This window comes from Marmota flaviventris, chromosome 1 (genome assembly GCF_047511675.1).
Source record: "Marmota flaviventris isolate mMarFla1 chromosome 1, mMarFla1.hap1, whole genome shotgun sequence".
Classification (NCBI taxonomy): domain Eukaryota; kingdom Metazoa; phylum Chordata; class Mammalia; order Rodentia; family Sciuridae; genus Marmota; species Marmota flaviventris.
The window spans coordinates 203,966,814-203,979,077 of NC_092498.1; the positions used below are offsets into that span (position 1 = coordinate 203,966,814).

Below are 12,264 nucleotides of genomic sequence, written 5' to 3' on the forward strand. Positions count from 1 at the left end.
AAAAAAAAGTTACAGAAATATATAACTCCACTGATATTCAAGCTTTTAACATATGCAAAATAAAATAAAAACAAGATATATGCTGTTATACACCCTATATATGGTAAAATTATTGTGGAAAAAAGATCATTAAAATATTTAAAATAATGGTTACATCTGAAAGAGAAAGAAAGAGGTCAAACAAAAGTGTCACTTCAAAGCTTACAGTAATTTCCTAGATATTTCTTTAATAATCACTTATTTTCACTATTTTATATTCAATAATTTTTTTAATTAAGTGCTGCTTTTGTCATAATTATCAAATTTTCTTTAGGAATACAAACTAATATGCAAGCATTATTTTATAAAATAATACAGAAAATGACAGAAAGAATTCCATTTTAAATTTCTGCCAAAAGGTATAGCTCCTCTTCCTCATTTCAGAGGTTAGACTTCTAAGCATTAAATAGTGTTCTTCACATCCCTACCCACACCTTGATTTCAGGCCAGTGAGGCCCATGTTGAACTCATAAACAATAAGACAGTAAGATTCTAAAAAGAAAAAAGAAAAAAATTCTAGTAGCTAGGCATTGTGGAGCACACCTGTAGTCCTGGCTACTCAGAAGGCTAAGGCAGGAGGATCACTTGAGCCCAGGAGCTCAAAAATTATCCTGGGCAAGATAGAACCTAATCTCAGAAAATAAAACAAAACAAATAGTATTCTAATAATCTACTGTAGTAACAGTCCATTTACATAACATAAAAATACAGGATCAAGAAGAAAAAATATATAACATTTAACATTTTTGCTTTTAGTTGTCAATGGATATTTATTTTATTTATTTATCTATGGTGCTGAAAATCAAACCGAGTGTTTCACCCGTGCTAGGCAAGTGCTCTACCATGGAACCACAACCGCAGCCCCATATTTAACATTTTAAAAAAGAGCCCGTTCATTTATTTTTAGAACATTTATTCATTTATTTTTAGAAAAGAGGGTATGAATTCCAAAGTTATTTAGAGTTCACGAATTATACCAAAACATAGTATTTACAATATTATGGAAGCCATGTACTTAAACAACTATTTAAACTAAGGAAAAATGTTGTGTCAACTGAAAATAGAAGGGAATTCTTTATTTTGATTTCTCAAAGCTATGTGATCAACAAAGTTAAAAAAAAAAAAAACACTGATTTTTCATTTGTGTCAAAATGCATTCTATTGTCACATGTAATTAAAACACATTTTTTTAAAAAGTAAAAAACCCCCACTGATTTAATATATTTACAATTTGTTTTTATTGTTGACAGGATGTTTTTAGTTATAGTTATTATTGGCTTTTTTGGGGGGATGGGGAGCAAATGGGGATTGAACTTGGGGCCGCGCTACCACTGAGCTACAAACCCAGTGCTTCCTATTTTTTATTTTGAGACACAGTCTTGCTAAGTGTCTAGGCCAGCTTTGAACTTTATGTTCCTCCTGCTTCAGGTTCCCAAGTCTCTGGAATTACAACCTTGCAGCATCCACCCATCATTTTTTTTTTTTTTTTTTTTTTTTGTGGTGCTGGGGATTGAACCCAAAGCCTTGGGCATGTGAGGCAAGCACTCTACTAACTGAGTTAAATCTTCAGCCCCCCCATCATCATTATTTACTTTTAAAAGTACTTGTAGGGGCTTAGCGGTACTTGCGGCTCAGCAGCAGAGTACTCGCCTAGCATGTGCAAGGCCCTGAGTTCAATCCTTAGCACCATATAAAAATAAATAAAATAGAGCTGGGGTTGTGGCTCAGTGGTAGTGTGCTTGCGTAGCACGCATGAGGCACTGGGTACGATTCTCAGCACCACATACACATACAAATAAATAAAGGTCCATTATCAACTAATTTTTTAAAATTAATTAATTAATTAAATAAAAGTCCTTGTAGGGCTGGAGGTGGAGTTGCCTTGTAGAGTACACACTTACTATGTGTAAAGCCCAGGTTCTATTCCCAGAACCCAAAAAAATTATATCCAACCAAAAAATAGCAATTCCATTTTACTAAAAAGAATCAAAGAAAAATGTCATTATTTGCCTTCTTCCTCACAAGCACTTACCAATTCCAATCATTTATACTAAGGAATCATGGGAAAAAAACAGATATAACTCACAGAAATGTCACTCAAGGGGACGTTTCTCACTAGTTTTCTAAATGCAGGTATCATATTTATGACCCAAACCCCACCCAACTTTATATGGTATATGAAAATAGTTTTAAAAACCTCTCTAATTTAAATATTAAGCAATAATTTCAACCATTGAAAAGTAAAGTTAACATTTTCCTAATAAATACTTTAGGGGCTGGGGATGTGGCTCAAGCGGTAGCGCGCTCGCCTGGCATGCATGCGGCCCGGGTTCAATCCTCAGCACCACGTACAAACAAAGATGTTATGTCCGCTGAAAACTAAAAAATAAATATTAAAATTCTCTCTCTTTAAAAAAAAAAATTCAACCATAGGTATAAACAGACTTCTCTTTTCTGGTGGGAGTAGTGGGAATTGAACTCAAGGTACATTCTACTACTGAGCTACAACCCCATCCCACACAAACTTTTCTTAATAGCACAAATAAGCACGACAGTTTCTAGGAAGGGGGGGGGGGGGAATTAAGGTAATACTTTAATGATGTACATATTATGAAAAAAAGAAAAGGGAGGGGAGGGGAAGGGGGTAATGGAAGGATAGCAGAATAAAATAGACATTATTATTGCTGTGAGTATATACGTGACTGCATGACCAATGTAATTCTGCAACCTGTACACTCAGAAAAATGAGAAATTATATCCCATCTGATTCAAATATATGATGTCAAGATCATTTTACTGTCATGTGTAACTAATTAAAACAAATTTAAAAAAAGAAAAGTTAAAAAAAATATATATATATATAAAACTTAAAATATTTTCACGAAATACACTTTAAAATTTTAAATTTATGTACACAATAGTGTAGGAAGTTTAATGGTAAAAAAAGGGGGGAAATGAATGCCTTAAAGGCTAAAAGGAAAACATTAAACACAATGTTAAGAGAATATGTTTAACTCAACCACATATGGAAACCTAGTATAGAGTAAATGTCAAATCACTGAGGAAAAGGTGGTCTTTTTAATATATTATGTATCTAACTATAAACAATTGGATAACCATTTGAAAAGAACATGATGAGATCCATTCTTTATATCAGAATAAAATCAAAACAGATTAGAGATCTAACTTTAAAAGGTGAAACTATTTGACACCTAGAATAAAACAATATGAATTCCTAACAAGGCAGGTTTTTGCTAAATCCAACTAAAATTCTGGATGCAATTAACAGTAAAGATGGAAAAAACTGATCACATAAAAATAAAAAATTTTAAGCTGGGCACAGGGACATGTGCCTAGGGACTTGGAAGGCTGAGAGGCAGGAGGATCCCAAGTTCAAAGCCAGTCTCAGCAATTTAGTGAGGCCCTAAGCAACTTAGCAAAACCTTGTATGAAAATGAAAAAATAAAAAAGGTTAGGTCCAGGTACAGTGGAACACACCTATAATATCAGGGACTTGGGAGTCTGAGGCAGGAGGACAGCAAGTTCAAAGACAGCCACAGCAATTTAGCAAGGCCCTAAGCAACTTAGGGAAGTGCTGTCTCAAAATAAAAAAATAAAAAGGGCTGGGGATGTGGCTCAGTGGGTAAGCATTCCTGGGGTTCAATCCCTAGTACCAAGAAACAAAAACAATGTTGGGGGGGGGGGAGTGAGAACAAAGACATGTAGATTTTAAATGATAAATCAAAGAAGGAACAAAGTATTAATGACAGGCAAATCTGGATAAAGATTTCAGAAGTATGCAATATACTATTTTTTCCCTATGTTTTTTTGTGAGTTTAAAATTACTGCAAATAAAGATTCTTTTAAAAAAAAAAGTCAAGCCAAGCATAACCCCAGCTGCTCAGGAGACTGAGGCGGAAGGATATCAAGTTCAAAGCCAGCATGGACAACTTAGTGAGACCCTGTCTTAAAATTAAAAAGGGCTGGAGATGTAGCTCAGTGGTAGCATACCTTGGGTTTAAGCCCCAGTACCACAAAAACACACAAAAAAGGTCTCGTGTGGTGGCATATACATGTAATCCCAGTGGACTAGGGAAGCTGAGGCAGGAGGATGGCAAGTTTGAGGCCAACCTAGACAACACAGCAAGATCTTGTCTCCAAATAAAGTAAGATGGGCTGGGGATGTAATTCAGTGGCAAAGCACCCCTTTTGTTCAATCTCTAATACCAAATAAAATTTAAATAAAAAAAAAAAATAGAGACAGAGAAGAAAAAATAAGGAAGAAAAAAACCAAAACACCTTATTTCAGCCAGACACAACACAGCATACCTGTAGTCCTATATACATAGGAGGCTGAGCAAGAGGATCAAAATTTGGAGACCAGGGGCTGGGGATATACCTCAGTTGGCAGAGTGCTTGCCTCTTATGCACAAGGCCCTGGGTTCAATCCCCAGCACCACAAAAAAAAAAAAAAGTTGGAGGCCTACCTGGGCAACAATGTGAGATCCCACCTCAAAAATAAACACACAAAAGGATAAATTTCTTCAAAGAATTAATAGAAGAAATCTTGGAGATGGGTATAAAGTAGTTTTTTGATTGTACTATTCTTGCAATTGCAAAAATTATTTCTGTGTTTAAAGTTAAGGGAAATAACATTTGTGGAATCATGGTTCAATCCCTAGCATCACCAAAACAAAAACAAAAAACAAAAAACAACAACCAAAAAAAAGAAATAAAACTGTTGGGGGGGAGGTCAATGCAGAATCTTATCATTATAATAGAACTGGTTAATAAAACAAATCTGTATCATAGTAAAATTCATTTAGGAACTGCTTCCAAACTTCCTAAATGACACACCAATGATGTTCAAACTCTACTGCTCTCTCCAACCAAAATCTGACTTGGTCTGGGATTCTTCTCCTCATCAATATAGACATTTCATCCAAGACCTTGAGAAGAGGTTATGGATGTCTATTAAAAAGGATGACTAGAACGGGCAATAATTTTTCTGTATCTCCTTAAAAGATTAAATTTAGAGTTAAGATGGGTTAATAGATTATGTAAGTTTTTTTTAAACCTGGGCACAGTGGCTCATGACTAGAATCCCTGTGACTCAGAAGGCTGAAGCAGGAGGATCACAAGTCCAAGTCCATACTTAGCAATTATGTAGGCCCTAAGCAATTTAGCAAGACCCTGTCTCAAAAAATAAAAAAGGTTGTGGCTCAGTGGTTAAGGACTCCTGGGTTCAATCTGTAATACCACCCCCCCCCCCCCCCGGCAAATTTTTTTTCTAGGTCCATACTGTGTTGCCCTTAATTTTTAAACAAAGATAGCTTGGGCTGGGGATGTGGCTCAAGTGGTAGCGCACTCGCCTGGTATGCGTGGGGCACTGGGTTCGATCTTCAGAACCACTTAAAAAAAATAAAGATGTTGTACCCACCAAAAACTAAAAAATAAATATAAAAAAATTCTCTCTCTCTTAAAAGAAAGAAAGAAAGAAAAAGATACCTCATCAGAATTTTAAATTTCATCAAAGATTTTTTTTAAACAAACATTTACCTTCCAAGGCTTTTCTGGAATTGGTGGATCTTCAATTTCAGCATCAACATCATTACTATGGACCCAAGTATCATAGCTATAAAATAAATAAAATTAAAAAAACAAATTAGAATCAAATTTCATTCTTAATCTTTATCAAACAATAAGGATACATTTTAGCTAAGTACAGTGGTATATACCTATGATCCCAACATACTGAGGCAGAAAGATCATAAGTTCGCAGCTAGCCTTTACAATTTAGTGAGACCCTATCTTGGGGGTGTGTGGGGGAGCCGGACACAGTGGCCCACTCATTTAATCCCAGTAATTTGGGAAATCACAAGTTCAAGGCCAGCCCGAACAACTTAGCAAGACCCTATCTCAAAACAAAAATATAAAGGGCCGGGGATACATCCCCAGTGGTAAAGAATCCCTGTGTTAAATTCCTAATACCAAAAGACAGAAAGAAAGAGAGAGAAAATTCCAGCGGGCAGGAAGTGGAGAGAGGAGGAGGAAGTGCTGGGGAGTGATACTGGCCAAAACTTTTTGTTATATTGTAAACACGTACAAACGTGTAACAACAAACCTCATACAACTATAGTGCACCAATAAAAAAATATGGAAAGAGGATTTAACAGGAATTTCACTGAATCTATAAAATCACTTTGTATAATTGATAATTTAATTTAACACTATTAATCCTTCCAACTCTTTATCATGGGATAGTTTTCTATTTATATTTTTTTTAACTTTTTTCCGTAAAGTTTTATAGTTTTTATTGTATAAATATTTCACTTCTTTGTTAAATTTAAATTCAAAATGTTTTATTCTAGGGCTGGGATTGTGGCTCAGCGGTAGAGTGCTCTCCTAGCACATGCAAGGCCCTGTGTTCGATCCTCAGCATCACATAAAAATAAAATAAAGATATTGTGTTTAACTACAACTAAAAAAATACATTAAAAAAAAAGTTTTATTCTTCTGATGCTATTGTATATGGGATTGTTACTCATTTCCTTTTTAGAATTTTCATTTTCAATATATAAAAATGCAACTGATTTGGGGTACTGACTTTATATCCTGTTATTCTGCTCAATTCATTTAAAAAAATTTTTTTAAAGGAGTTAGGGAAGTAGCTCAGTGGCAGAACACTGAACTAGCATGCTCAAAGACTTTGTTCAATCCCTATGACTTCGCAAAAAAAAAAGATTGAGAATGTAATTTTAAAATACTATCATTACACCATTATAACAAGTTATCAGTTCTGTCTTTACTACTGTACCAAGAAATCTCCTCGGCATTAGTCATTATTATAGCCTTAATATTGCCTGAAACGGGCAACTCAGTTCACAGAATTCTCAAGTTCTTGTTCCCAAAAAGTGTTTCTTATCCTTCAGAACAGTACTTTTCACCTGGTGTTTGTTTCTTCTCGTCGCCGCTCTTTTTCACCTCTGTTGCCAATTTCTAGACTTTGCCCCAAACCTCTAATAAGTAAAGGCTTCAGGGCTCAATTGTTAGAACAAAACTCTTGGTGACTCCATTCACTCCTGTGACTTCAAACAAATACTAACGATTTAAAATCTTGTATCTGTCCTCTATTCTGAATTCTGAACTCATAAATCCAAGAGCCAATTCCACACCTCTTTTGAGTATAACAAGTGTTCCAAACCTAACACACTTAAAGCTCAATTTGTAAACGAATTCAGACTGCAATAATGCACGTTACAGTCGATCAACCTCTTCTCAATAAATGACAACCCCCATTTTTTCAACTGTGCAGGCCAAAATCCTTGGACACATTCTTGATTTTACTCTCAAATGCATCCTAAAATCAAACCATCAGCAAATTCTACTGCTCTTCATTCAAACTGTCCAGAGTCTACCTTCTTCTCAATCTTTCACTGTGTTCACTGGTTTCCCTGCTTCATCCATTGCCTTCCTGTCAATTTTTCACAAAACCAACCAAAATGATCCTTTTGAAATCCCAGCCTGTCCATAAAACTCCACTACTCAAACAAAATCTGCCTGGGGATCCCATCTAGTCAGAGTAGACTCACAATGCTTGGGGATACATCTCAGTTGGTAGAGTGCTTGCCCTGCATGTACAAGGCCCTAGGATCAATCCCCAGCAACACACACACACACCCCCCCTAATAGTGGCTTGCCAAGAACTCAAAATCTAGTTCCACTGCTGTCACTATGCAGCAATGTGACTCCTTTTCCTAGTCTTCTCCTTTTATTCCATACTCATGTTATAACTGAGCAACATAGGTTTTAATTCTTCAACATGTGCCATCAAGCCTATGTACACTTTACACAGGCTATTTACCTACTGCCTGGAATGTTCCTCACTGCTGTGATATCTACATAGTTCATTTCATTACTCAAAGATCTCTCAGTGAGCTTCAACTCACTAATCTAAATCACTACATATATTCTAACACAAATTTGACATAAGTATAAAATTATCTACCAAGTAAAACTCTTAATACAAATACACAGGCCAATAAATTATTATAAAAACCAAATGATATCTAATCAAATATAGATGATTTATCTTTATGTCATTTGTTTATGTATTTTTAAATTTTCAATTATATGTTTTAGACACTACTTAGAAGTCAGTTCAGAAACATTAGGGAGTAGCACAGGTCTGTTTATCTTGCTGGCACGGGGGAACACGCCTGTAATCCCTGAAACTCATGTGACTCAGGATCACAAGTATCAAGGCCAGTCTCAGCAACTTGGCAAACACCCAAGTAATTTAGTGAGACCCTGTCTCATAATAAAAAATTAAAAGGGGCTGAGAGTATTGATTAATGGTAAAATGCCTCTGGTTTCAATACAAAGTACTGCACCTGACTCCAACTGAACATATCTAAAGACGCAGTTCGTTCTTTTAAAACTATAATTATGAGCCAAGTGCAGTGGCACATGACTATAATCCCAGTGACTTAAGAGGCTGAGGCAGAAGGATTGCAAATTCAAGTCCAACTGCAGTAAATCTGTGAAACCTTTCTCAAACTAAAAAAGAAAAAGAATTAAGGATATAGCTCATTGGTAAAGCACCCCTCAGTTCAATCCCTACTATCACAATATATAACTACTGTGCCACAAACAGTAGCACATACCTGTAGTCCTAACTAGCTAGGAGGAAGGCTAGGTTGGAGGATCACTTGAGCACAGGACTTTGAGACTAGCCTAAGTATCATGGTAAGACCCAGTCTCAAAAAAACAAAAACAGAACAAAAGAAAATAAATATAGCCAGGCATAGTGGCCTAGGCATGTAATCCCAACCACTCTGGAGGCTGAGGCAGGAGGATTACAAGTTCAAGGCTAGCCTGGGCAATTTAGCAAGGGCCTGTCTTTAAAGACCATGGTGGCGGGCGGGCAGGAATGAGGGTGAGGGCAAGGGCAGCTGAGGATTTATCTCAGTAATTGAGTGCTTGCCTGGCATGCACAAGGCCCTGGGTTCCATTCCCAGTACCATAATCAAACAAAACAAAAGCACCTCATACACAAAATCAGACAATTTTTTTTTTTTTTGTCTTCTACTGAAGACTAAACATCTTTCAACAGTCTTATTCCTCCTCAGTGGAAATGGAATCTGATCAACCTCTATAGCCAAATATCAATTTAAAAAAAATACAGAGAAACAACCTGGTTTCTAAAACAGTACATTGCAGAGAGGGGTAAAGAAGACAAAGGAGAACCTATAAATTAGAATTAGTTATATATACCAGTTAATCAAACAGGTGAATTTTATTTGACTTCTAATTCAAACAAATATCAATCATCAATCAAATATATCACTTACATGACAACAATGGCAAGGTATTTCATATTAAGTAATATTATTACTTTTTTTTTTAGTATTGACAATGATGTTATGATTATTTCCTTTTAAAAACGATTCCTTATATTTTAGAAATGCATACTTAAATATTTATGGTAAAATGATGTGTCTAGGATTTGATTCAAATAACTTGGGAAGGCAAGAATCAGAAGGGAGTTGACTGTCCCACTCTACATAGCAGGACCAGAATAAAATCAACACCAAAACAGTTCTCCTGTAAATTCAGGAAAATAAAGTACATGGAAAGCTATACCTAAATCCATGTGCCCTGGACAGGCATACTATTAAAAAGTACCCCCTACCCACTACCACTAACGTCAAGGTATTACATGTAATATTGTTTATTCATGCTACAAATACTCAAACAGTATGACATATAAGAGTAGGAACAACACTAGGTAAATAAATTTATGACTGGAAAAACTTCTCAGACATAATTTCATCTTTAATAGTTTTTGAAAAATCAAAACAAGCCAGTCACAAATATGAAGAAGAAAAATTCATCTCTTAAAGGAAACAAATCTAAACTAGCAACCTAATACCATAAACCAAACCTCTTTGCAAATGCATAGAAGCTCAGTTTTTTGAGAGGGGAAAAAAACACAATTTGTGATCTCACAGAATTCCATACCTTTAATAAGTCAAAAGCCTGACTTACATATAGTATGTATGTATGTGTGTGTATGTATGTATATGCATGTGTGTGTGTGTGTGTGTGTGTGTGTGTATATATATATATATATCATACCTCAGAGCATACACATCAATATTAATTATCTGAAGAGAGGATCTCAAAGGCTCCAAACACAAAGTAATGATAAGGAGATGGAAACATTAATTACCCCGATTTGATCAGTACAGATTAAATACACATTTGTATTCAAATATCGGAACATACCTCATAAATGTGTACAATTATTAAATGCTACTAAAAATATTTAAAAATTTTAAGGAGATAGAAATGCTCACTAATCCTGATTTGATCATTATATGCTCTATAAATGTACCAAATTATCAAACTGTATCCCATAAATACATGCAATTAAAATAATGATTTAAAAAAAAAGCTAGTGGTGCAGGCCTGTAATCCCAGCAGCTCAGGAAGCTGAGGCAGGAGGATCTCGAGTTCAAAGCCAGACCCAGCAAATAGTGAGGCACAAAGCAACTCAGTGGGACCCTGTCTCTAACTCTGTTCAATCTCCAGTAACAAAAAAAGGAGGCAGGCAGGGGCGGGGGATGTGGCTCAGTGATTAATCACCACTGGGTTCAATTCCTGGCACTAAATAAATAAAAATAAAAAATTACCTCTCTGGGGACTGGGGTTGTAGCTCAGTGGTAGAGCATCTGCCTTGCACGTGCTGGGTTCAATCCTCAGCACCACATAAAAATAAATTAATAAGGGGCTGGGGTTGTGGCTCAGTAGTAGAACACTTGCCTAGCACATGCAAGGCCCTGGGTTCGGTCCTTAGCACCACATAAAAATAAATAAAACAAAGGTACTATATTCAACTATAACTCAAAAAATAAATAAATAAAATTACCTGTCTGGGTAGAAGCCCCAATGTACTAACACCTGCTTGTCTTTTCTCATCACCGGTCTCAGCCATTCTTCTGAAAAGAGAAAAAAGAAAAACCTTAATTAAACTGATGAAATAAGTGAGCCAATTATGATTTAGCCTTAATTGTTATCAAGACTTTTTGGTTTTCTTTTGATCTGCTTTAAATGACTTCAGAGCTCACCATCCATAGATAGCTAGCTCCATTCCTCAAGGCTCAAGGTGAGGCTGAACATCTTGGAGGAAGGGTACCGCAGAGGGAAGCATTTCATATCATGATCAGAAAGCAGAAAGACTCTACTCTCCTCAAAACCGCATCCCCAATTCCCACATCCTCCAGCCACACCCTAACATTTCAGTTACCACTCAATTGATCACTATCAGGAATTAATTCATTGATTGGGTTAAGACTCAGAATCCAATCATTTCTCCTCTGAACCTTCTTGTACCATCTCACATGTAAGCCTTTAGGGGACACCTCACATCCAAACCATAACAGTTTTACTATGAACGGGGCCATTGAGAAGGAAGGGAAAGAGATTTTTAATTAAGGCCATCTACCAAATTAAAGAAAAATTTCTCAGCTTATATATTCAGACTTTCTGGATTCTAGGTCTACTATCTATCACTCCCTCAAATACACACTGGGAAATGAACCCAGTGCTGCTTTACCACTGAGTTATATCCCCAGCACTTTTTAAAAAATTTTTTGTAATTATAGATGGACAGAATGCCTTTATTTTGTTTATTTTTATGTAGTGTTAAGGATGGAATCCAGTGCCTCATACCTATTAGGTAAGCGCTCTGCCACTGAGCTATAGCCACAGGCCCCATCCCCAGAACTTTTCATTTTGAATAGGCTCTCACTTAGTTGCTGAGGCTGGCCTCAAATTCACAATCCTCCTGCCTTAGTCTCCAAATCACTGGGATCACAGGTTGTGCCACCGCACCTGGCTACTATCTGTCACTCTGGATAAAACCAACGGCAGTAAACTATCCCCCTCCCTTTCATCTGTCTATCCCTCTTTTCCACTCAAGTCACAATCACCATAATCTTCACAGCTTCATTTCCAATGTACAACCTCACATCCGTTTTCTACAAAGTTCTGCATTAACTTCAAGATTTGAGTCATGCCTCATCTCCTTGATGAAGGCACTTTACTATTCTTCTTTCTACAAATTCACTTTTCCTGGTGTCCTACACTGCTTGACAATGCTACATTAAGGACTGAAGATACACCTCAGTGGTACAATGCTTGCCTAGCATGTGTAAGATC

General features: G+C 36.2%; 1 protein-coding gene across 3 annotated transcripts in view; it reads right to left on the reverse strand.

Moving 5' to 3' along the window:
- Smarcc1 (SWI/SNF related BAF chromatin remodeling complex subunit C1) overlaps window positions 1-12,264 on the reverse strand; it is a 142,073-nt gene that overhangs the window by 91,360 nt on the left and 38,449 nt on the right. For all 3 annotated transcript variants that reach the window (XM_027932048.2, XM_027932047.2, XM_027932049.2), the window contains exons 7-8: window positions 10,973-11,042; window positions 5,599-5,674 (exon numbers count right to left, since the gene is read on the reverse strand). In XM_027932048.2, the coding sequence (XP_027787849.1) occupies window positions 5,599-5,674; window positions 10,973-11,042 (146 nt within the window). The remainder of the gene's footprint in view (window positions 1-5,598; window positions 5,675-10,972; window positions 11,043-12,264) is intronic.